The following is a 27338-nucleotide window of genomic DNA, read 5'->3' on the forward strand; positions in this document are numbered from 1 at the left end:
AGCCTTGGAAGACTGATGGCGCATTCATCAACCCGTACGGCATTACGAGGTACTCATAGTGCCCAGAGGTGGTACTGAAAGCCATCTTCCACTTGTCTCCCTCTCAGATACGCACCAGGTTGTAAGCGCTCCTGAGATCTAATTTGGTAAAGAAGCGCACCCCGTGCATTGACTCTAACGCTGTGGCTATGAGCGGTAGCGGGTAACTATACCTCACAGTGATCTGATTCAGACCCCGATAGTCAATACACGGGCGCAGACCTCCCTCCTTCTTCACAAAAAATAAACTCGAGGAGGCGGGTGAAGTGGAGGACCTTCGCAGGGATTCGGAGACATATGTTTCCATAGCCTCCGTCTCCACCTGTGAGAGGGGATACACGTGACTCCTGGGAAGTGCAGCGTCTACCAGGAGATCTATCGCACAATCGCCCCGTCGATGACGTGGTAATTGAGTCGCCTTCTTTTTGGAGAAGGCGAGAGCCAAATCGGCAAATTCAGGGGGAATGCGCACGGTGGAGACCTGGTCTGGACTCTCCACCGTAGTAGCACCAACGGAAACCCCTAAACACCTACCTGAGCACTCTCGTGACCATCCCGTGAGAGCCCTCTGTGGCCAAGAAACAGTGGGGTTATGACAAGCTAATCAGGGTAGGCCCAACACCTGGGAAACGCAGGAGAGTCAATAAGGCAGAGACTAATTCTCTCCGTATGACCCCCCTGCGTCACTATGCCCAAAGGCGCGGTGACCTCCCTAATCAACCCTGAGCCTAATGGTTGACTATCTAAGGTGTGAACGGGGAAGGGCACATCCATGGAAATGATGGGGATCCCTAAACTACAGGCTAAAGCTCTAGAAATAAAATTCCCAGCCGCGCCTGAATCGACGAACGCCTTATGCTGGGAATGCAGGGAAAACTCAGGGAACGTGACAGACACAAACATATGTGCAATATAGGGCTCTGGGTGAGAATGGCGCCGTCTCACCGGGAGTGACGCCAGAGCGCCCTGCCTGCTGCCTCGATTCCCAGAGGAACCAACCAAGGACTGACCGGCAGTGTGACCTCTCCTGCCTCAGATGGTAGAGGCGCTCACCCGCCTCTCTATCCTTGGGCGGGTGTTCGAAGTCTTCCCGGAAATGGTGGGTGAACTCCTCAAACTGGTCCAACGCCGCATCTCCCTCCACACGGCGTTGGCCCACTCCAGGGCTCTCCGGGTGAGGCATGAGACAAGGGCGGACACCCTCTCACGGCCCGATGGAGCCGGGTGGACGGTGGCCAGATACAGGTCTAATTACAATAAGAACCCCTGGCAGTTCACAGCCCTCCCGTTGTACTCCTGGGGCAAGGAGAGACGGATCCCACTGGGTTCAGATGGGAAAGGAGTGCTCAGGAGAGTGGGAAAGGGGTGCTCAGGAGAGACCCCGGTTGTGCTTGTGGAGGTGCTGGAAGATCTCCCTGTCTCTCCCAGCGGTCCATTGTCTGGACAACGGGATCCATGGCGGCGCCAAGATGGTGAAGCATAACTGCATGCTCCTGGACATGCTCCAGCACCTCACTGGCCGGGGTACCTTCTCCTGCTGACTCCATAGTTCGGTTCGGTGATTCTGTAATGGGTGTGTGCTGGTGGCAGCGAAGTCAGGCGCAGGAGAACGAACTTGGTGTCAACGGAGTCGTTTAATAAGTGCTCACAAATCTCAGAAAACCAAAATATACAAAATAATAAAAGTGGGTACAAAACCCGTCGTACACCAGAACATATCTTGCACATAACATACAATCAAACAATCACCGACAAGGACATGAGGGGAAACATAGGGTTAAATACACAACATATAATCAATGGGATTGGAACCAGGTGTGAAGGAAGACAAAACCAATGGAAAATGAAAAATGGATCAGAGATGGCTAGAAGCTCGGTGACGTCGACCGCCGAACACTGCCCGAACAAGGAGAGGGACCAACTTCGGTGGAAGTTGTGACAGCTACTAGCTACTAGCTAGCCTATTATTAACTGTAGCTGTCTGCAAAAGGGACAGAAAAAAATCCCTGTCTAGGAACATCCTTTACTTATTGACGCACACATCCCTGTAGCGGGATCATTTTCGTCAGCAACCGCTGAATAGCATAGCGCAACAGTCAAATAATATTACTAGAAAATATTCATATTCATGAAATCACAAGTGCAATATTGCGAAACACAGCTTAGCCTTTTGTTAATCACCCTGTCGTCTCAGATTTTGAAATTATGCTTTACAGCGAAAGTAATCCAAGTGTTTGTGTAAGTTTATCAATAGCCTAGCATAGCATTATGTACACTTAGCATCAGGAAGCTTGGTCACAAAAATCAGAAAAGCAATCAAAATGAACCGTTTACCTTTGATGATCTTCGGATGTTTTCACTCACGAGACTCCCAGTTACACAGAAAATGTTCCTTTTGTTCCATAAAGATAATTTTTATACCCAAAATACCAACGTTTGTTTGTCGCGTTATGTTCAGAAATCCACAGGAAAGAGCGGTCACGGCAACGCAGATGGAAATTCCAAATAGTCTTCATAATGTCCACAGAAACATGTCAAACGTTTTTTATAATCATTCCTCAGGTAGTTTTTAAAATATATATTTGATTATATATCAACCCGAGTGTGTAACTTTTTCCATAACAGTGGGAGGAACAATGGCCGCTTTACTCAATTGCGCACAAACTCACTCTGAGAGCACCCACCTCTCCACTTACGCAATGTGATCCTTCACACTCATTTTTCAAAATAAAAGCCTGAAACTATGTCTAAAGACTGTTGACACCTTAGGGAAGCCACAGAAAAAGGAATCTGGTTGATATCCCATGCATAGGAACACAGAGGGTTCAAAATAAGAGGCACTTCCTGATTGGATTTTCCTCAGCCTTTCGCCTGCAATATCAGTTCTGTTATACTCACAGACAATATTTTTACAGTTTTGGAAACTTTAGAGTGTTTTCTATCCTAATCTGTCAATTATATGCATGTTCTAGTATCTGGTCATGAGAAATAGGCTGTTTACTTTGGGAACGTTATTTTTCCAAACATAAAAATAGTGCCCCCTAGCTTCAAGAGGTTAACAATTTAACGAAGGTGGTACCTTATGATTTTGCATGGCTAGTTGCCCAATCAGAATGGATTTTTGGATTTTAGGTAGAAAATATTACACCCCCCCTCACCCCTCCTCAGATAAAGAGTTAACACAGCATATAGCCTCTGTCCCAGTCAGCTCTACTGGCAGTGCAATATTGGCAAAACCTGGCAGGGTAATTCATATACCATTTGGTGGGGGCACAAATTCTATCTGGGGAGTCCATTCCTGGCTTTGCCACCCCTTAGGCCCTGGTCACTCACAAGCAACAGTATTTTATGTTTGTAGGATGGTTATGAATGAAAACCACATTTCCTATTACTAATTTACCACACACTTACTTCACGCTAAAGGAACAGAAAAAGAACAGGCTGTTCGTTCTATTTGTTACGGAGCAACCTTGTAATCTTTAACCTTGCTCTAATCACACATTCACAAAATATAGTCAATTGATCTAGGACTAAAACAAGACTATGTGTATGCAAGAAACCAGTTGAGGTAAACAACAGCAGTTAGCTCTCTAAGCCGAGCAGTGATAGAGTAGTGATAATGTAGTATGTCTCTTACCTGCTTTAGCATTTCCTCAGTGGAGTTGAGCTTGTGGTAGTGCTCCTCCAGAGAGCTCTCCAGGTCTCGGATCTTCTCTCCCTGGGCCTCCACTTGGTCTGTGAGCACGCTCACCTATAGCACACAAAGCCAACCCACACACAGGACACCTTACTCAGTCACTCACATTGACAAATACCTCCTCTCTCCTGGTCAGGACTGGAGCGATCCGTATGCTAATGCTGCTAATTCCTCTGGCAACCCACAGGTAGTTTCACTTCATTCCTCAGCCGGATTGGAACTCTATGTCAACAGCCATTGTGAAATATCATAGAAATATCAAAGGTAACCTACACTTGCCATGGTTCACTGAACTACAAACACGGAGCTGAGTAAACTGAGCCCACAACTCTGGCCAGCTCACAATGAAGCAGGTGAAAGGGAAAGCGAGCACCTCTCTTTTACCTGCTCCACCCAATAATGTTTTCAGTCAACAGGCACAAGCCCGTTGGCCAATCAGCAGCATTTGTCAGAGGGGCTTGAGGAATGTGCTGGCATGTGCGAAAGAAAGGGCTACTGTGGCACAAGGCTGAGATAAAGCTAGTTTTAAGCAGCACACGTTGAGCTAGATAAGACATGACAGAGGCCGAGGAGGAAGAGGGAAAATATAAATATGCAATGTGTAGACTAGATTACAGATGTATAAACTACCAATTACACAGATGTAAAAAAGCATGGAGCGTCCTGACAAATCACTTGAGCCTGATGTTTACAGTACAACCAAATACGAGAGGCATTATCCAGACATGAAATGTACTAGGGGCGTTTTGTTTGCCTGAGCTTCTCTGCTACACACAACCAGCCCCCAGCCCCCCTAGCCTGCCCTGGACATTCTAACATCACTGTGATATACTGCCCTTCCTCTCTCAATTGAACAGCAGAGCCGTGAGGTCACTTGGGCCTGTGGACAGAGGTGTCACATGTCTCTGTCCCCCTAATGCCTTTACACTCACCTGACGTGACCCTGGTGACCCCTGAGGAAGGGCTCTCTCAATTAAATTAAATCAAATTAAAAGGGCTTTATTGGCATGGGAAACATATGTATACATTGCCATAGCAAGTGAAATAGATAATAAACAAAAGTGAAATAAACAATAAAAAATGTACTGTAAAAATTACTCTCACAAAAGTTTCAAAGGAATAGAGACATTTCAAAAATCATAGTATGGCTATGTACAGTGTTATAACAACGTGCAAATAGTTAAAGTACAAAAGGGAAAATAAATAAACATAAATATGGGTTGTATTTAAATCGTTTTTTGTTCTTCACCTTGTCTCTAATATGAACATACATTTGGCAGGAGGTTAGGAAGTGCAGCCCAGCTTCCACCTCCTTTAGTGGGCAGTGTGAGAACGAGGTCTGCCTATGCAAGGAGAACCAGGTCTGCCTATGCAAGGAGAACCAGGTCTGCCTATGCAATAGCAAGGCTATGCTCACTGGGTCTGTACACAGTCAAAGCTTTCCTTCATTTTGGGTCAGTCACAGTGGTCAGGTATTCTGCCACTGTGTACTCTCTGTTTAGGGCCAAATAGCATCCAGCTTGCTCTGTTTTTTTGTTGTTGTTAATTCTTTTCAATGTGTCAAATAATGATATTTTTGTTTTCTCATGATTTGGTTGGGTCTAATTATGTTCCTGTTGCTGTCCTGAGGCTCTGTGGGGTTTGGTTGTGTTTGAGAACAGAGCCCCAGGAACAGCTTGCTTAGGGGACTCTTCTCTAGGTTCATCTATCTGTAGCTGTTGGCTTTGTCACTGAAGGTTTGGAAATCGCTTCCTTTTACGAGGTTGTAGAATTTATCGTCTCTTTTCTGGATTTTGATCATTAGCGGGTATCGGCCGAATTCTGAAATGCATGCATTATTTGGTGTTTTGCATTGTTCAATGAGGATGTTTTTGCAGAATTCTGCATGCAGAGTCTCAATTTCGTGTTTGTCCCATTTTGTGAATTCTTGGTTGGTGAGTGGACCCCAGACCTTACAACCATAAAGGGCAATGGGTTCTATAACAGATTCAAGTACTTTTAGGCAGATCCTAATTGGGATGTCGCATTTTATGTTCCTTTTGATGGGTGTAGAAGGCCCTTCTTGCCTTGTCTCTCAGATTGATTGCAGCTTTGTGAAAGTTACCTGTGGTGCTGATGGTTAAGCCGAGGTAGGTATAGTTTTTTCGGTGCTCTAGGGCAACGGTGTCTAGATGGAATTCATATTTGTGGTCCTGGAAACTGGACCTTAGTTGGAACACCATTATTTTTGTCTCGCTGAGATTTACTGTCAGGGCCTGTCTCTGTCTCACTATTTCGCTCTGTGCTCCTCCTTCACTCTATCTCTCTCTAAAAGCTAAACTATAATCCTGCAAGGATGATGGTGGGGCGACAGATGACAGGAGCACCTTACCTGGAGCACCAGAGACTCTTTGTCCCCCTCTAAGCGAACTAGCCGCTCCTGATAGCTCTCATTGTTCACCGGGGAGCAGAGGTTAACCTGCAACAACAGACATGGCAAAGAGGAGTCAGAGAGGTGGAGAGGGGGAAGGAGAGGAGGAGAAAGGTTGAAGACTGTCACTGAACAGGCTAAACAATTTAGTATCAACCATTCAATGATTCATCTGCACTGACCCAATAAAGAGGAAGAAATAAGACCAGTATTGTGTTTAGCAACATCTTCCCATATGGTCTAGCGGTTAGGATTCCTGGTTTTCACTCAGGCGTCCCAGGTTTGACTCCCGGTATGGGTACACACTGTTTCTACTGCACTGTTGTCTAATCTGCATTCAGTGTCAGATACAGTATTGAAGGCTGCAGCCAAAGGCCTGGCCAACAGCATGCTGGAGGACTGCTCCATTTCAAACAAAGTTTCTGATATGAGCTAGCTGGTAGAAGAAAAGGAACCAGTAGAACTGTGTTGATACCCAAATTTAAGCTCGGCTGAAAATCCTTAACACGTTCAACATCACAACAATGTGAAATGTGACCATGTGGCATTAACATACAGAAAACACACTCTTTAACCCCTAACATCAGAAACAAGTGTTTTCACTGATTTGCATTAAAGAAGACACCTAATTTATACTAATTAGATATAGTGTGTTGCGTGAAACCTCAGACCTTAAAGACCTCCCTCTACAGAGGAATACAGTTTTTCCTTTCTCACTGGCCTCAGTCAGCTGACGTGGTGCATTAGGACACTTTCTCAACCAACCACTACATCGGTGCAAAGACCCTTGACTTCATACTAGGGCTTAACACTTGTCTTCCTCAGTCCCTGAGAACTTCTCCAGGGATGTCTTAACATCATGCTCTTGACATAAGCCTGCGAGCTGAGCTTCTCTCTCTTTCTGAAAACCCACAGCACCATGTGATCATCTTGGGGACCTGTCATAAGGTCTGTCACAGCGGGGAAAAGTAACATGCTGTGACTTGTGTGCAGCGCTGAGCTGGGTTTTGTCTCACTGCACGGCTTCAGATAATCCTGTCTTAAATAGCTGGTCTAGGGGCCACTGCTTCAGATCGCACTGACAGCACACATATATGGAGCAGTTTCTCTGAGGTCATCTGAAAGGGCAGTCCACTCAGAAGGCAGTTTCACAACTCACTTTCTAGGAGGTACAGCATTTCCATACCCACTATCACATGACCTCTCTGAGACTCAAATGTAGACAGTTAAGAACAAATTCTTATTTACAATGACGGCCTACCCCGGCCTAACCCAGACGACATTGGGCGCCGCCCTATGGGACTCCCAATCACGGCTGGTTGTGATACAGCCTGGAATTGAACCAGGGTCTGTATTGATGCCTCCAGCACTGAGCTGCAGTGCCTTAGACCACTGCACCACTCGGGAGCTAGTGGGTGTTGCACCCTCTATAACCACTGTGGTTATTATTTGAGCCTGCTGGTCATCTGTGAACGTCTTGAAGAACAAACTGGCCTAAATGGCCATACTCTTATAATATCCACCCAGCACAGCCAGAAGAGGACTGGCCACCCCTTGAAGCCTGATTCCTCTCCAGGTTTCTTCCTAGGTTCCTGTCTTTCTATGGAGTTTTTCCTAGCCACTGTTCTTCTACATCTGCATTGCTTGCTCTTTGGGTGTTAAAAGGGGCTTTATAAAATAAATATGATTGATTGATTGAATTTGATTGAGAGGAGAGGTGTGTGTATGTGAGTGTGCTTAAAACTTAATGCTTCTAAATACATAATATTTCTTTACCGCTTAACTTAATACTTTCTTTGCCAGGTACCCCATGATTGATGTTGAACATGGTTACATAAAACAATGCACCAAAGCAAAAGCTATACCCAGGTTCCTGCTGTGCTGCTAGATGTCCACGAGATCAAAGGGCTTGGTTACATCACTTCCTGAATCCTGACAAAGTCCATATGGAGTTCTTTAGCAGTGATTAGTCATGACACTGGCTTTAAACCCAAGCCAAAGCAGAGGAGAGCCAGCCCGTTCTCTGCCACACAGACAAATGACCACTTCCTCTCCTCTTAGGGGATGTGACGCATGTTACAGAGAACAGGGTTGTGTACAATACCCACTGGGCACAGGCGTCAATTCAATGTCTATTCCACGTTGGTTCAACCAGTGTGTGCCCAGTGGGTAGGCACCAAACAAAAGAAAATAAACTGAAACAAGGAGGGACTACTTGAACTTGTCCAATAAGAAACACAAATTTTTGCTTTTTGTTGGAAAGCCTTTTACTAAAATGTGCACTGATGAATATAACCCAGCTCTCTTTAAACAGAGCACCTAGAGCTGTAGTACATTGTACAGAGAGAGAGCTCAAAACATTTGCTATGGAAACTATAGAGGCATCTTTCTCAGGCTAGGCCAAGCCACATCGGAATTTCCCTTAACCCCTCTCTTATGCTATGAGCTACATGGCTGTTTGATGCCTCTTGAAGACATCCAGTAGGCGGAGAGAGTGAAGGACAAATCCAAAGTGAGCAAAATATTATCCCACTGTCTGAGAATGCATGACGACTGTGTACAGTGCAGTTAGCAAAGGGGCACCGCCTGCTTTTAATGGCCTTAACAAATGTTTCTGTTGCACTTGAGTTTTACGGTGGACAGTCAGCACAGTTACTGGGTCTACAGTCTATCACGGATTACAAAAAGAAAACCAGCTCCGTCGCGGACCAGGATGTCTTGCTCCCAGACAGACTTAACAACTTCTTTGCTCGCTTTGAGGACAATACAGTGCCACTGGCACAGCCCGCTACCAAAACCTGCGGACTCTCCTTCACTGCAGCTGACGTGAGTAAAACATTTAAACGTGTTAACCCTCGCAAGGCTGCAGGCCCAGATGGCATCCCCAGCCGCGTCCTCAGAGCATGTGCGGACCAGCTGGCTGGTGTGTTTACGGACATATTCAATCAATCCTTATCCCAGTCTGCTGTTCCCACATGCTTCAAGAGGGCCACCATTGTTCCTGTTCCCAAGAAAGCTAAGGTAACTGAGCTAAACGACTACCGCCCCGTAGTACTCACTTCCGTCATCATGAAGTGCTTTGAGAGACTAGTCAAGGACCATATCACCTCCACCCGACCTGACACCCTAGACCCACTCCAATTACTTACCGCTCCAATAGGTCCACAGACACCGCAATCGCAACCACACTGCACACGGCCCTAACCCATCTGGACAAGAGGAATACCTATGTGAGAATACTGTTCATCGACTACAGCTCAGCATTTAACACCATAGTACCCTCCAAACTCGTCATCATGCTCGAGACCCTGGGTCATGTGCAACTGGGTACTGGACGTCCTGACGGGCCACCCCCAGGTGGTGAGGGTGGAAACAACATCTCCACCCCGCTGATCCTCAACACTGGGGCCCCACAAGGGTGCGTTCTTAGCCCTCTCCTGTACTCCCTGTTCAACCACAACTGCGTGGCCATGCACGCCTCCAACTCAATCATCAAGTTTGCAGACGACACTACAGTGGTAGGCTTGATTATCAACAACGACGAGACGGCCTACAGGGAGGAGGTAAGGCCCCCAGAGTGTGGTGTCAGGAAAATAACCTCACACTCAACGTCAACTAAACAAAGGAGATAATCGTGGACTTCAGGAAACAGCAGAGGGAGCACCCCCCTATCCACATCGACAAGACAGTAATGGAGAGGGTAGAAAGTTTTAAGTTCCTCGACGTACACATCACAGACAAACTGAATTGGTCCACCCACACAGACAGCGTGGTGAAGAAGGCGCAGCAGCGCCTCTTTAACCCAGGAGGCTGAAGAAATTTGGCTTGTCACCAAAAGCACTCACAAACTTTTACAGATGCACAATCGAGAGCATCCTGTCGGGCTGTATCACCGCCTGGTATGGCAACTGCTCCACCCACAACCGTAAGGCTCTCCAGAGGGTAGTGAGGTCTGCACAATGCATCACCGGGGGCAAACTACCTGCCCTCCAGGACACCTACACCACCCTATGTCACAGGAAGGCCATAAAGATCATCAAGGACACAACAACCCAAGCCACAGCCTGTTCACCCCGCTATCATCCAGAAGGCAAGGTCAGTACAGGTGCATCAAAGGAGGGACCGAGAGACTGAAAAACAGCTTCTATCTCAAGGCCACCAGACTGTTAAACAGCAGAGTGGCTGCTGCCATATATGTAAAAAATGTATCACTAGCCACTTTAAACAATGCCACATAATATAATGTTTAAACAAACATTACTCATCTCATATGTATATACTGTACTCTATACCACCTACTGCATCTTGCCATCTTTATGTAATACATGTATCACTAGCCACTTTAAACAATGCCACTTAATATGTTTACATACCCTACATAACTCATCTCATATATATATATACTGTACTCGTTACCATCTACTGCATCTTGCCTATGCCGTTCAGTACCATCACTCATTCATATATCTTTATGTACATATTCTTCATCCCTTTACACTTGTGTGTATAAGGTAGCTGTTGTGAAATTGTTAGGTTAGATTACTTGTTGCAATGTTGGAACTAGAAGCACAAGCATTTCGCTACACTCGCATTAACATCTGCTAACCATGTGTATGTGACAAACACAATTTTATTTGATTTGTAGGTACTACTCCTTTCTTTCTATAAAATAATGTTATGAGTGGTTTATTTTGGCTGCATGATGCCCACTTAGGCTGCGGTCAAGTGGTTCCACCTCTTGACGTGCTCTGCATTCTTTGCACAACTCCTAGTCACTATTCCACTACCTAATAACTCACAACAACCCTGACCTGTCTTGTACAAGCCACTAAATTAACTCTCCTGTTGACTGTCACGCCAAGCCTGCGAAAACATGTCCTACCATTACATTTAATTTCAAACCCTGGTATGTCTACTTGGGGAAAACCCACCTTACAAAACCCACCTTCTCAAGTCTTCGTCAATGGCAACTTCATGGCATTTTTGATTACACAGCAGAGTGCTGTGATATCACAATCACAAGATAGCATCGCGGAGACAGAGGAACAACAGCGCCAAGGCTCTGTTTGCAAAACACACATCAGCTGGTTTGTGCTGTAATGCCTCTCATCTGATAACATGTTTCCAGCGAACATGACACATAAGCTCACCAGGATACGCAACTAGACTCACATTCAAACTAGTAGAAATGCATCAGGAAAAACTATTACCAGACCGGACACAACATAGGAATACCAATCTCATGAGGATATGGTCCATTCTTATGTTTGTGCAGTTCATTCTTACAGTTTGCAAAAACCTAGGCACTGAGAAAACCTTCTCAAGAAACGTACCTCAAGTCGGAGAAAAACAGCCAACATATGAGGCACATGCACTCACCTTTTTAAGCCAAGTGAAATGCTTATAAAAGTCAATATCACTTTCCATGTTGCCGGCCCATTGCTGCCTGAGATTCTTTTGGGTTCTTGAGTTGCTTATCCTGGCAATGGAGTGACTAGTGCTGTGGTGCTCTAGAGAGCTGCAGCCTGGAGAGGAGAGGCTCTAGCTGGCCCTCTATGTGCTGCTCGGTGCTCCACTGCGTTGTGATAGGATTTATTACCCAGACTGCAGCCTCACAGCTCCCCTCCTCACTCCCCTCCTTGACGTGGTGAGACAACCGTCCAAATCTTTCCGCCGAGAGAGAGCGAGAGAGAAATAGAAATAGAGAGTGAGAAAGAGAGAGAGCGAGTGAGAGACGTCTGCTGCAGCAGCGTTGGACTAGTAACTGGAAGGTTGCAAGTTCAAACCCCCGAGTTGACAAGCTACAAATCTGTCGTTCTGCCCCTGAACAGGCAGTTAACCCATTGTTCCTAGGCCGTCATTGAAAATAAGAATTTGTTCTTAACTGACTTGCCTAGTAAAATAAAGGTAAAATAAAAAAATAAAAATAAAACCTCAGCATCTGCTGTGACTGAGACTGAGGACCCAGGCAGCCCAAAGAGAGCAACAGGCTCTGCCAACCGAGACACAGACGATGACAACTCTCAACTCTCTTCTCTCTATTTTCCTCTCGCTCTCTTATTCCCTTGCTCTCCTCAACGGTATCGCCCTTTCTCTCTTTTCCTCTCTTGCTCACTCTTTCCTCGATGGTCTCTCCTAAACGGTCACTCCCTCCCTTTTTCTCTCCTCTTATTAACTTAAAGTCACAACGCAAGCCTGAACTGAACAAGACTGTGGCTTAAGATGAGAGGGAGCACCATTAAAGACAAATACACACCTCTCTCTCTCTTCTCTCTCCTTATCTCTTTAGACTAAGCAATGAAGCAACAGCCCTCCTACCATTAGCCTTAGGTCCGACTGGAAATCATTATCTGGACCCCCCATTTCCTGTGTATGGGATCCTTCTCTAAAACAAACTCATCCCCCTCCTCACTGAACCATTTGGCTGCCTCTGACAGTATTCATGTGCACACTTCAAAGAGCACAGTCAGAGACAGAAAAACACAGGGGAGGGGGGGGTGACATGTATGTAGGGAATGCTGCAACTTGTCTCTTCTTCGCAGAGTGTAATTAATCATGGGTTACAGCCAGTGAGGCTCAGACTCAGACTGTTTGTAAACTCGGTGTCAGACAGATGGTGCTCATTGCAGAGCTTGACTGAGTAAAGTAAGTAAAAAAGTGAATTAGACTTGGAGCACAGTGTGATTGTGATGCACGTTGCCTTTAATGTATTTTGTGATCCTATGTCTTAACACCCTACAGTTTTGTTACCATTGTCCAGATCACTCCTTCTCTCCTCTCTTTTCTCCCTTAGTCACAGGGATGGATGGGGCATCAGAGACATTTGCACATGGGTCATTCCACTATGTAGGTGCCTTTTGAATAGTGAAACTTTTTACTTCATCTTATTTTAATAGTCTGTCTATGGAAGCCCTAATGCCCAAGGCACAAAAAAAAAGAAAGTAGACTGTTGGAATGATCTTTTTCGAATGACTTAGTGTGTCATTTGAGCGACTTAGTAAAAAAAGAAAACATTTATACTAGAATTTCTTTTTACTTTTACCTAGTCGTTCAAACGAGATACTAACACATTCGAACAGGATACTAAGTCTTTTGAACAGCTCATTATTAGGGATGTTGTCACGTTCGTCATATGAAGGAGACTAAGGTGCAGCGTGGTATGCGTACATTCTTATTTATTTAAAGAATGAACACTGAAGAAACTAACAAAATAACAAAACGAACCGTGAAGCTATACAAATGAGTGCTGACAGGTAACTACACATAGCCAAGATCCCACAATCACCAAAGGGAAATGGCTACCTAAATATGATCCCCAATCAGAGACAACGATAAACAGATGTCTCTGATTGGGAACCATATCAGGCCAACATAGAATTACAAAAATAGAGATATCTCAGGTCAGGGCGTGACAGATGTAACGATTCACCGATACGCATCGGTCCCCGATTCAAATGTTTAAGATACAAGTGCACGGGGCCACGGACCCCAAACCAATCCAATTGTAGCAGGTCCAAAAAATCTATTCAAACGTTACGAATTGCCAGTTCACAAAAATGTTTTGCTCATATTACATTATTTCTACTTTCCGAAAATACCTCATCTTTTGTGACAACTGATGCGTCCTCTGCTTCATTGAACTGCATATAACTGTGTTGACAGTCATCGATCTACAAGTAAGTTTGCATGCCGAACAACCCCAGGCATTATCAGTAGCCTAGTCAAACTGCACATTGCGCCCAACGAAAGGTATGCAGCCTGTTCCTGATCTTGCGCATCTGGCACCGTTAGCATTCAAATTCTAAAATGGCTTGTGTAATATTAGGCTTTATTAGTTGAGTGACAACATATGTCATTTGCTAGATTATTGTTATCTATGCGCTGTTGAAAATGGTGTTTAACCGGAATAAAATTAAGGTACCATAGACAGAACTGTCATCTGGCTATAGCTGCTGAAGGGGGCTTACAATAGATTTTATTTTGATTGTTCATGGTTCAGCATCAGCAATAGTTTTGGTAGTTTTGCTTTAAACAATCAGTGTACAGTATATGGTCATTTTTAGATACACAAGGTAAAGTTGATAATGTCTTAACGAGGACAGGAATCACTTTTGCGAGGTAAACTGCATGGCCGTAGGGAGAGGAGAAGATCACTCCGTAAAAACTTCTAAACGGTCAAAACCATTTGACTTTGAGATGGGGGTGAAATCCAAAGTTTTGCGATGTATTCATTGGCTATGTCATATCTCATTTGTAAACGATAAATATTGATATATTACAAGCTCAAATACATCATCTGCAAAAATTACAAGTTAATCAGTGGGTGATGGTGATTTCAGAACCAAAGTGGGGGGTCAAAACTCATAGGCTACAATGCAAAATGTTCAAACTAAAACGTATCGTACCTGTTTTGTGTCAGAGCCCATGTATCTAGATACTGTACGTAATGAATCGTCTTGAAATGGAAACATGCACATCCCTAATTATCTTGTTCAAACGACTCAATTTTTTTTTGTCTAATTAGGCCTCATTTGTTGGAGCACCAGTTTTGCTTGTCAGGCTAGGCATGCTAGGCTAATAAGAGGTGAGGATCAACTGGATGAGCTGGACAAACTACTCTCTTCGATGAAAGTCCAAGCACTCTCCCAGTGTTTCCCCAGTTTAAGAATTGAGACAGTTGCGAATAACATTTGTCAAATAATAGTGAAGACATCAAAACTATGAAATAACACACGTGACCAAAAAAAGTGTCAATTATCAAAATATGAGGTAATTGATGGTAAGTCTTCACAAGGTTTTCACACACTGTTGCTGGTATTTTGGCCCATTCCTCCATGCAGATCTCCTCTAGAGCAGTGATGTTTTGGGACTGTTGCTGGGCAACACGGACTTTCAACTCCCACCAAAGATTTTCAATGGGGTTGAGATCTGGAGACTGGCTAGGCCACTCCAGGACCTTGAAATGCTTCTTACGAAGCCACTCTTTCATTGCCCGGGCGGTGTGTTTGGGATCATTGTCATGCTGAAAGACCCAGCCACGTTTCATCTTTAATGCCCTTGCTGATGGAAGGAGGTTTTCACTCAAAATCTCACGATACATGGCCCCATTCATTCTTTCCTTTACACGGATCAGTCATCCTGGTCCCTTTGCAGAAAAACAGCCCCAAAGCATGATGTTTCCACCCCCATGCTTCACAGTAGGTATGGTGTTCTTTGGATGCAACTCAGCATTCTTTGTCCTCCAAACACGACGAGTTGAGTTTTTACCAAAAAGTTATATTTTGGTTTCATCTGACCATATGACATTCTCCCAATCTTCTTCTGGATCATCCAAATGCTCTCTAGCAAACTTCAGACGGGCCTGGACATGTACTGGCTTAAGCAGGGGGACACGTCTGGCACTGTAGGATTTGAGTCCCTGACGGCGTAGTGTGTTACTGATGGTAGGCTTTGTTACTTTGGTTCCAGCTCTCTGCAGGTCATTCACTAGGTCCCCCCGTGTGGTTCTGGGATATTTGCTCGCCGTTCTTGTGATAATTTTGACCCCATGGGGTGAGATCTTGCGTGGAGCCCCAGATCGAGGGAGATTATTAGTGGTCTTGTATGTCTTCCATTTCCTAATAATTGCTCCCACAGTTGATTTCTTCAAACCAAGCTGCTTACCTATTGCAGATTCAGTCTTCCCAGCCTGGTGCAGGTCTACAATTTTGTTTCTGGTGTCCTTTGACAACTCTTTGGTCTTGGCCATAGTGGAGTTTGGAGTGTGACTGTTTGAGGTTGTGGACAGGTGTCTTTTATACTGATAACAAGTTCAAACAGGTGCCATTAATACAGGTAACGAGTGGAGGACAGAGGAGCCTCTTAAAGAAGAAGTTACAAGTCTGTGAGAGCTAGACATCTTGCTTGTTTGTAGGTGACCAAATACTTATATTCCACCATAATTTGCAAATAAATTCATAAAAAATCCTACAATGTGATTTTCTGGATTTTTCCCCCTCATTTTGTCTGTCATAGTTGAAGTGTACCTATGATGAAAATTACAGGCCTCTCTCATATTTTGGAGGTTATTTCATTTTAAAAAAGTGAGCGATTGTAAATCTGAATAAAGGCCAAAATAATATTTGTAAAGGCCAAAACATTTATTTCTGTGTTTAGAGGGAGAGAAACGCTGGGCCAATTGTCCGCCGCCCTATGGAACTCCCAATCACGCTCGGATGTAATACAAAATAATACTTTTTGTGGTATAATTTGTTTGGTCTTAGTTGTAGTTAGTTGTAAAATCGCCTAAACAAACTGCGCTATCAATTTAGGAGTCTACAATCTCACCATGCTCCACCAGCAGATCGATGTGCCTAACATTTGCAATGGCAGATATATTTTGGAGGAGATGGGAAACGTTGCCCAAGCTACGTTATTGGGTCACGTGGTGCATTCTGGGCGATTCTGGGACAAGGAGTGCTCTCCTTCAAGGATAGAATGGGAGTCTATTGGGAGCTTGCTCAAAAATCCAACGTTAGCACAAATTTTGTCAACAAGAAGTACAACATTACACACCTTTTCCGATATGTGAGATAATTAACTAGCTATCTGTAATATCGTATTGCTTTGCAATCGTGAACACGATTGGTCGACAGTCTGCTGGTTCGGGTGTTATACGTTCCTGCATTCGTAGGATACCTACCTCCTTTCTATAATATCTCTGGCAACAGCACCATACAATGCACCCTGGACTAAAGAGGCAGACAAATAGGAACAATCGTGCTAGACCCTCTGTTAACCTTTTCATATGTGAGTTCCAAATATTTTAACGGTCGCGCCAGATTTAGTTCTTTTATGTACGTGATGTCAGAATGCACTCTGCTCCAAAATGTGATTATTACGCAACAGTACAGTTAACACGCGCTTCCTGCTAATTATCTATAAGCTGTTTCAATTTGTAAATGTCAAATTATTTTCTAACAAGTTGCATTTTCCAACAACAGTTTGATTTAAGGTGTGTTCTGCCTCCTCATTAATTCACATAGAAGTTGCCCATTTCAGCATTGCGGACAATTTATGTTTGAGGCTTTACTGAGCCGGACAAACTTCTCTCTCCGAGGAGAGCCCATGTACTTCACTAATGTTTGCGCAGATCAAGTCTGCAGACAGTCGCGCAGTCTGGCACGAATTAGAACATTTTCTGGCTGCCGCTTGCATTGCCTTCCGTTTTGTTTTCCTTACAAATAATAACATTGGACATGTGTGCGTTCCTATGAAAGTAAGTTCCTTATTTTCTGAATATAGTGATGTTGTTTCTACTGTAGGCATATACAGGATGTATGCACAGTTGAAGTCAGAAGTTTACATACACCTTAGCCAAATATATTTAAACTCAGTTTTTGACAATTCATGACATTTAATCCTAGTAAAAATTCCATGCCTTAGGTCAGTTAGGATCACCACTTTATTTGAAAAAAATGTGAAAATGTCAGAATACTAGTGGAGAGAATGATTTATTTCTGCTTTTATTTCTTTCGTCACATTCCCAGTGGGTCAGAAGTTTACATACATTCAATTAGTATTTGGTAGCACTGCCTTTAAATTGTTTAACTTGGGTCAAACGTATCGGGTAGCCTTCCACAAGCTTCCCACAATAAGTTGGGTGAATTGTGTCCCATTCCTCCTGACAGAGCTGGTGTAACCAAGTCGGGTTTGAAGGCCTCCTTGCTTGCACGTGCTTTTTCAGTTCTGCCCATAAATATCTATAGGATTGAGGTCAGGGCTTTGTGATGGCCACTCCAATACCTTGACTTTATTGCCCTTAGCCATTTTGCCACAACTATGGAAATATGCTTGGGGTCATTGTCCATTTGGAAGACCCATTTTCCGACCAAGATTTAACTTCCTGATTGATGTCTTGAGATGTTGCTTCAATATATCCACATACTTTTCCTGCCTCATGATGCCATCTATTTTGTGAAGTGCACCAGTCCCTCCTGCAGCAAAGCACCCCCACAACATGATGCTGCCACCCCCGCGTTTCACGGTTGGGATGGTGATCTTCGGCTTGCAAGCCTCCCTCTTTTTCCTCCAAACATAACAATGGTCATTATGGCCAAACAGTTCTATTTTTGTTTCATCAGACCAGAGGACATTTCTCCAAAAAGTACGATCTTTGTCCCCATGTGCAAACCGTAGTCTGGCTTTTTATGGTGGTTTTTATGGTGGTTTGAGCGTACACTCCAGGGACCACTGTAGAATGATCACACCATGTGCTCGTATGTGTCAAAGGGTTAATAAAATGCATGTTTTCCCATCTCAAGAGGTTAAGTAACATTTTTAAATAGTATAGTGCATATTAAGTGTCAAATCAAGTAACAGGTTTGACTGTAACAAGGGTTGACGATTTCATCTTAAATCATCCATAAATCCCCATGTGACAGGGAGAATGGAAGATTGTTTTGTGCAACAATAGAAAAAAATTGCATCGTGAAAGGGGTAACAATTAAGTACCCTACTGTGATTGTTTTCAATTAAAATGGACAAGAAGAAACAAAAATAGCTTCTATGCGAGAGCAATTTCTCAAGCAAGAATTTTATTATGACTGTCTGGGAGTGATCTGAGTGGGGAGGGGAAAACTGAAACTTGGTGTTATTGACAGAGATTATTTGAACTCTCGTTCTCATTGGTTCATTAACAAATGTACCCCTTGCTGATATCACCAGGAAGGCCAAAACTCCATCCCACCAAAACAGGCAAAAATTTCAGTCTGTCTTTTCAGACAGCTCTTACACTAAAAGGGCATTATAATAATTTAACAGTATTATTCCAACCTCATAATGTGGAAATATACACAGAGTGTACCATTCATTAGGAACACCTGCTCTTTCCATGACATAGACTGATCAGGTGAATCCAGGTGAAAGCTATGATCCCTTATTGATGTTGCATGTTAAATACACTTCAATAAGTGAGGATGAAGGGGAGGAGACAGGTTAAAGAAGGATTTTTAAGCCTTGAGACAATTGAGACATGGCTTGTGTATGTGGGCCATTCAGAGAGTAAATGGGCAGGACAAAATATTTAAGTGCCTTTGAACAGGGTATGGTAGTAGATGCCAGGTGCACCGGTTTGAGTGTGTCAAGAACTGCAATGCTGCTGGCTTTTTCACACTCAACAGTTTTTCACACTCAAGCAGCCTCAGGCTGCACAGCTGTTCTCTCATCAACTGATCATATCTTCACCCATCAGACTATTCTCAATTGAATCTTTACTAATATGTCAAATTAGCTTGGATTTAGAATGGCCCATTATCAATGGGCAGGAACAGGGGCAGGGGAAAAATACATGTAATCTGTATGCACTCAAATAGCGAATGGAGGCCGGTCAATTTTTCAATGATGCCTGACAGGCTACTTCGATTTTATAGCTGAGCTGTGCTTAATATGAGCAGCTGCGAAATAAATATAAGAACACTTCTTTCACTCCATGCATCAACCACTATTTGAGGAGATTGCTCTCGCTGTGCGACAGGTGATATTCCGCCCAAACTCTGTATACCATGGGCTCTCCAACCCTAAACCTGGAGCTACCCAGTGCTTAATTCGTTAGTAATATGTTTTCGCAACAAAATACATTTCACTAAACAGTTGACAGCCCTTCTGCCCGCTTGAGGAAGGAATAAAGGGGAGAGAGGAGGAGATGGAAATGCATGTGCCACCCAATTAATTATGAAAATATTTAAAAATCCCTATTACTAGGCTATTCAGAATCCAATATAAATTCACTATAATTATAGGCTACCTGTAAGCAGGCCTGCACAATCAATGAACCATCAGCATCGCCTAGGGCTCTCTCCCAGAATCATGGATAGACATTTTGCATAAGGTAACCAGTTTACCCAGTATGCATAATAATACAGTCCACACTCAAAGGCGATTACTAAAATGTGTTTAATTAGTATAGGTATAGGTATAGACCAATTATGCACCGAAGACATCTTAAATCAGTTTTGTTTTATGTTTTTCTGCTATGGGTAATATGCAGTAGGCTACATTTTGTATAACTGCACAATCAGGGAGGGGGGTTCGGGCTCATAAGCGTATGCATAAGCTCTAATAACATCTACAATGGCCATGATTTGCACTCAGTTTCAACCTGCTCTTGAACTTCTTTCTTCAAATTGACCATCAACGTGAGGTGAGTTTTTAAAGGACCATGCTATTCTGATGATAAGTGTTTAATGTGATTTGTTATTGCATTTTGCATTGTTGTCAGAGTGGTTAGAGGGACAATAGAGCCCTGAGCACCAGACCATTAGCAACCTGATGATCGTTAGTTTTTTTTTTACCTTAAAAATGAATCACTAATCACAGGAAATAAATACTTATCTTCAGAAATGACTGTCAAAGCAACAAAATAACTAGGGCTTTTACAACAGGGCTCAAAACGGTGACCAAAACACTCACATTTGCGACCCTTTGACTTGGCAGTGCAATTTGTATTTATGATTTATTCAAACTGCATTGTGCAATTGACCAAAAATGTACCATATGAAAGTATCTGCCTGTCCCTGTTTCACTGTCGGCTGCTGTGTGAGCGAGCCACTCTCTCTCCCTACTGTGCGCATGGAGGAGTGGTGTATTCTAATAAGCACGACCAAATTACCGTTGCTCAAAATGTAATTGCGGGACAAATACAGTTATCAAAGCAACTACTGTTGTTCTAGTTACAGAGAGGAGAGTCACACCTTCCTGTGAGTATATAATTTATTTCTCTCAATACTGAGTTGATGGCACCACTTTACCACCAGAGTAGTAGTTTCTATGTGGTCTATATTAAAAGGCATTTAATTTACTATAATATGCTTATACAATTCAATATTTGTGCCCAGTTTCTACTTGCAGCAGTTTTTTTTATCTCAATGTCAAATCATTCTGTGTAACAATTTAACATGATTGTTTTCAATCAAAATGGTAAAAAAGAAACAGAGCAAGAGGAATTTCTCAAGCTTTGCTTTGCTAGGACTGTCTGGGAGTAGTCTGAGTGAGGAAAACAGAAAACTAGCTGTTATTGGCAGAGGTTTGGAACTGTCTTTCTTATTGGTCTATTCACTAATTTACCACCTAGCGATGTCACCAGGCAGGCCAAAACTCCATTCCACCAAAACAGGCTGAAGTTTCAAGTTTCACATTAAAAGAGCATTATCATAATTTTCACAATTTCACAGTATTATTTCAACCTCATATTTTGGAATTATATATAAAAGACAGAAAAATCATGTTTTTGATTGCACTGGGCCTTTTAAATATCAAAGGGACTCAAAAGGCACTCATTTTGTGGAACGACCCACATGATATGTCCTCTCCTGAACCACAGGTATGGCTCAACGACAGCCAAGAATGCATATATTTTTTTAAAACATTTTTTATATTTTTTGGAACTTATGGCACCTGGTATTCCCAGGCGGTCTATCGTCCCAGTACTAACCAGGCCTGACTTTGAACTGGCGTCTTCAGGGTGGTATGGCTAATCTCTACAACTCCTCAATTGGCTCGGGAGAGGCAAAGGTCGAGTCATGCGTCCCCCGAAACATGACCCGCCTGGCCGCCTACTTCTTATCACACTGCTTGCTTAACCCAGATGTCAGCCGCACCAATGTCTCAGAGGAAACACTGTTCGACTAACGATCGGAGTCAGCTTGCAGGCTCCCAGCCCAGTTGCAAGGAGTCACTGGAGCACGATGAGCCAAGGAAAGCCCCACCGGCCTAACCCTCTCGTACCCCAGACGGCCAATTGTGCACTGTCCTATGGAACTCTCTGTCACGACCAGATGTGACAAAGCTTGGAATCGAACCCTAGGCTGTAATGGTGCCTCAGCACTGCGGTGCAGTTCTTTTGACCTCTGCGCCACCCAGGAGCACAAGAATGCATACATATCATGAGGGATGCAAATCATGCAAACGTCGTCAGGCTCAACAAGAAAACAGATTTGGTAATCCATCTGGAGTGCATGTGCTCTGATCATATTCCCAGCCCTGCTATGGAACTGCAACAAGGAAGTGGAGTGCTCCAGTGACTCCATTGCTACAGAGCTACACTCACTGCTTTCAGGGCTTGAAGGGGCTGACTGTGCACTCTGTCCTGCACCTGGCTATGTTGACTGCTGAGTTGGACAATCACTAGGATAACTCTCTTTCTTTCTCCCCCCCCCCCATCTCTCTTTCAAACAATCCCTCCTTGTAAAAGTCAAGGCAACAACTTTCCCTTTAAGGCAAAATCTTCAATCTCGTGCTTCTTCTGCGCCAGACTTGACCCCTGTCTTACTGTCTGACATTCTCCGATTGACAGACAATAGCTTCAGGTCAGCGATAGCGAGCATCACAGGGTCTCTCTTCTTCCTGCCAATAACATACGGAGGGAGCTTGATCCTATTTCCTCTGTGGAGGGGCTCAGTTCCTCAGAGAGCCGTGTGTTTAGTTTAATGGAGGAGTGTGTGTGTTTAATCCTGCTCTGGGCCAGTAGAGATGGGGGTCTCAGTAGAGAGACTGTATAGCGTGTAAGACCCCTGCTGAATAGAAAAAGCATTAGCCTCTCCGACTCCGAGAGAGGGGGAAAAAAGAGCCTTTCATTGGCCCCTTAGCCCCGGCAACAGGTTGTTTACTGCAGCCTCGGCCAATGACAAGACATTGTATTCCATAACAACGTCAAACATTCACGTCAACATTCGGCCACAATGAACAAAGCCCTGGCTCACAGTAGCAGTATCATCATGTGCTTGTCATTTCCTAAATATGATCCAAATATGTAAAGTGCCTGCATACCCTCGTAGACCTGGTCATGATATTCACAGACAGCCAACAATAAAAACAAAAAACTAAGAAACATGCGTGACATTCCCAAATAAATCTATAGACTAAGAGCTCGATGTGCTGCTCCAGCTGAACAGTGAACACATGAAGAATTGATTCAGACTTACCCCCCTAACACCCCAGACTGCTTCAGCTGTGCTTGAGGTGACCAGACCGAGAACATACAGAGCTAACAGAGGGAGTAGAGAGTGAGTAGAGAGGGAAACGTGGAGTGAGTAGAGAGAGGGAAAAAGTGAGTGTGGAAGAGTAAGGAGGAAAAGAAGAGAGGGGTGATTAGAAAGAGGGAGAGTGGAGAGGTTGTGAGTAATGCAGAAAGAGGGGACAAGGCAGGAAGTTGAGTTCAGCCCTATTAGGAGTCTCTGAGGAACACGTTGAGTCTTTTAAACATGGCCAGCCTTAGTCCCAGACACAGCCATGCTAAGATTTAACAGCACCCAGGAATAGTTGTCTGTCTAAAACTCATACACAGCAGCTGCTGCTGCAATGAATCAACCCTCGCTCCTTCAATGTGATACAAAGAAAGAGAGAAAAAAATGAAAATTGAGAACCTGCCTCAATTGGAAGTAAATAAGAAGTTGAAATGTTCCACATAATATGATTCATCCTACTGACCCAAGATGGCCTGTAAACAACTGTGATAATATTCTGAGCAAATAATGAATGATGCTCATCTATATTATCTGTTTATAGCCTATATATAAATATATGTTGTTAGACAAAGGAAGATAACGGTGGTTGCTAAAGATGGTTGGCGAAGGTAATGGTTGTTTTATATGGTTGGCATAAGTAACGACTACTTGAGATGGTTGGCATAAGTAACGGTTACTTGACATCGTTGGCAGAAGTAATGGAAAAATACAGCATTTCCATAGACCCAGGTGTGCTTCCTGCTACTCACCGAGACCCTTTCTGAGTACCTGTCCATGTCAAGCCAGTCCATGAGCATGTGAGCGGTGCTGCTGGGGACCTGGGCCCTCAGGGTGTCCCTCTCCTCCTCTCTGGGCTGCAGCTCCAGGGCCAGCCTCAGGTCCTCAACCAGCTGCAGCACCTGCAGGGGTCCCGCGCTGCCCGGGGAGCCCAGCTCAAACAGGCCGTTGGTGTACTCGGCTGCAGCCTTGGAGCCTGCCAGGGACAAAGGACAAAGAGTCATTATAGTGGACAAGATATGTGCTATCAGCACATATACATATCGCAGTATCAGACCCACTCAGCTCCCTTCTACACATCCAACCTACAGGAGGGTAGCACTCCAGGAACAGGGTCTGAGAGCCCGAGGTAAGAGCAACAAGTGTACAGTGTGGAGCCTGAAAGAAGAGATTTTACGTTTGGTAGCTAATCCCAGATTACGGAGAGAGGATCAGAGCAGCAGTGTATTATCATGACATCTTAATGCTCCAATACGCTTCCTTTTCCCCTATTAGCCTACTTTACACTAGCATCAGATCGAGGCAGAACATGCAAATACATTTCCTTTGTTTTGCCATTATGGAACTAGAGATGATGTGACCTACAGGACAGGTCAGGACAGAGGACATTTTACATTTACATTGATAAGGCCACGGTGAAGTACTATAGCTGGTTAAGACCAGGGAATGCCTATGTGCCCTAGAGGTCTGTGGGTATCTTAAACAATATGAAAATGGCCTCACCACTCCTATGATACTGGGGTGGGCCATGAGGTCACATGGGCCTGTAGATAGAGTTGTCCTATGTTTCTGTCCCCCTAATGCCTTCACACTCAACTGGCTGACGTATCATGACATCATAATGATGTTTATTCCTATTGTTATGTTAGCAGAAAAGTGAAGTAAAGTAACAAATGAAAAAACTTTTTTATTTTTTTATCTGGTGGTCTTGGCAGTACTAACCTGATCCCAGATCTGTTTGTGTTGGCTTGCCCACTCCTATGGTCAATGTCATAACATGTAGCACAAACAGATCTGGGACTTGTCCATATCTATGTATACAAACAGCTGTACTTTCGCTGATGGAAAAACATGCAGCGAAACCATGGTACATTGAGTGCATGCTTTGGTTGGTTTGACATTTGAGGACGATGTAGAAAAGAAAACCCTAGATTTTCCGTAAATATGCCTGTGCCTGCCTGAGGGTCAGTGGGGATACAAACAATGGATTATATACTCATGTTCAACTACATCTCTTTACAGATATCATAACTACGGGTATCTACAGCCAAATAGCCCTGTTTTCTGTTCATCTCATATCTAGTATACTCAGCTTTATTCAGATCACAAGCCTGTTACAAAACAGTTGGTGCAATAAAACGCCTTAAACAAGTTAACAAGCCAGCCCAGTTAAACAGTAGTTGTAGTTTAGTATGTTCTTCTGTTTGTCTGAGCATAGTTTGAAGTTGGTTGAGGTTTCCAAATACTAATCAAATAACTAATTCATATTATCCTAGTATCGATTGACAATAAGTGAAAAAAACATAAAGAAACAAATTATTCAACTCAAGATGATAGATAATATGACTGTATCGCTCATCTCATTCAGATGTCCCGGCAATAACCAGTAGGTGGCATATTTTCAAGCCCACCACCACTGCAGCAACTCATAACCTGAATATTATACCTTAATGTCAAGTGCCTTTCAGAGACGTTTCCCACGTAATACTGAAAACGAAAAGTATTTCCTAAGTATGTTCTAATACTCAAATGTAATCAGACCAGTATCTCAAAATATGATGATTGGGATTCCTCGCAGTAATTACATTTTTATTAAATTCTATTTGTAGTTCGTGACACACCAAGGCTGCATAGTAAAGTAATACACTTGACTTCTAACTGACCATATCTTACTGTGGTAATAGCAATGCTTAGTTTGTGAACATATTGTTTTCACCTTGACTTGGTCAGTCAAGCATATTCACTTGACTGTTGAACCTGATTTCTTGTCATGGTGGATTGAGAGGAAAGGGCAGGACCAGTGGCATGATATTCAAATATTAGACCAGATGTATTTAGATTTACACAATAACACACACTGCTGTGATATTCCCCAACACACAGTAAGTGACTCCATGATGAATCCTGTGGTTGTCAGTGTTGCATGCCTTTCTCTCTCCACAGTCTGATTGTAGCAAGTTGTCTTGCTGATCCTTTCGGCAACAAACTGGCATGTTGATCTCCACCCCCCACACTCTAATTTGTTGACTGACTGCATTAAACATTTATCCTCTATTAGTTAAATCATGTTGGCAATAGCTGAGCTTGCTGCAGGGAATGTGACCCCGAGTCACACTCCCTACAAAGTATTGTCCCTAATTTAACAGCCACGCACACGCGCACACTCACACACACACACAAACATGCTCGCACGCATGGGTACACACGCAGTGTCTTTCCAAAAAGCTTGGCACTCGGCTAAATAGCTGATAACAGACTCATTGTAAGCCGGCTACTTTTTCTACTTCATATATCAACCAGACTTCTTTTCATTTCAAAGTTTACATTCGCTAGTCAGAAAAGTCTACATATACTTCTCCCGTTAGAACGAATGATATGCATCTTTTAGCGATTTATTGATAGGACAGGCACCTGTCGGTCACAAAGAACATGATGACAGGGAAACAGCTGGTTTGCCAATCTGCTGTCTGTCCCGCCTCTCGGTAGGCCTACGTCTCGTCTCCTGTGAGTGAATTAACACATCCCCGTGTGAATGTTTCCCCTCTGATTTTTCCAGCAGCGGCAAAGTTAGCATGGGGGGGGGGGTCACAGAGACAACATTCGTTCCCTGCAATACTACACATTTTGTCATGGGGCTGAGAGAGGCCTAGACAATATCCAAAACAACTAACAACATACTGAATTCATACAATTCATATATTTTCAGTAATCATGTCTTTCTACTCAATACCACAACTCATCTTACCAATTTGGGAGGTAAAGTCATTAAAGTATTCAATAATTTAGCTGTTTATTTCAGTTGGAAGCAAGGCAATAGAATGTACCAGAAGCCACCAAAATAGAGCTAGTTCCGGAACCCCCCAACCCAGAATTCCATGGCTGGCTACTTTTTATATCTGGCTGCTTCCATGTACTTACAGAAAACACTGCACCCACACACACACACACACACACACACACACACACACACACACACACACACACACACAAACTGTTACTGCATAGACCCTTTAAACAGGATTCATACTGTACACGCAAGAAAAAGGCAGATGCCATTAAAACACACTCATATCTTGGGAGCACATCATAGCAGAACAGACTTATCTGATTTCCACTGTAAACAAGCTAAACATCCAATCATGCTCCTTCCTTATCCTGGAGGATCTCCAACAAAGCCCTCTGAAATAACATTAAG

At 43.6% G+C, this 27338-nt stretch overlaps 1 protein-coding gene across 17 annotated transcripts in view; it reads right to left on the minus strand.

The window, feature by feature from the left end:
- Positions 1-27338, minus strand: part of LOC112252607 (liprin-beta-2) — a 113113-nt gene that overhangs the window by 48508 nt on the left and 37267 nt on the right. For 16 of the 17 annotated variants that reach the window (XR_006083621.1, XR_006083622.1, XR_006083623.1 and 13 more), the window contains exons 3-5: positions 23896-24119; positions 6108-6194; positions 3677-3790 (exon numbers count right to left, since the gene is read on the minus strand). Coding sequence is in view for 14 of the 17 variants with exons in the window: in XM_024423998.2 (XP_024279766.1) it covers positions 3677-3790; positions 6108-6194; positions 23896-24119 (425 nt within the window). In the remaining 3 variants the exon portion in view is untranslated. Of the gene's footprint in view, positions 1-3676; positions 3791-6107; positions 6195-11525; positions 11916-23895; positions 24120-27338 lie in introns of those variants that run through there. The other variant, XM_024424004.2, reaches the window with a different exon arrangement.

Source organism: Oncorhynchus tshawytscha, linkage group LG06 (assembly GCF_018296145.1).
Source record: "Oncorhynchus tshawytscha isolate Ot180627B linkage group LG06, Otsh_v2.0, whole genome shotgun sequence".
Classification (NCBI taxonomy): domain Eukaryota; kingdom Metazoa; phylum Chordata; class Actinopteri; order Salmoniformes; family Salmonidae; genus Oncorhynchus; species Oncorhynchus tshawytscha.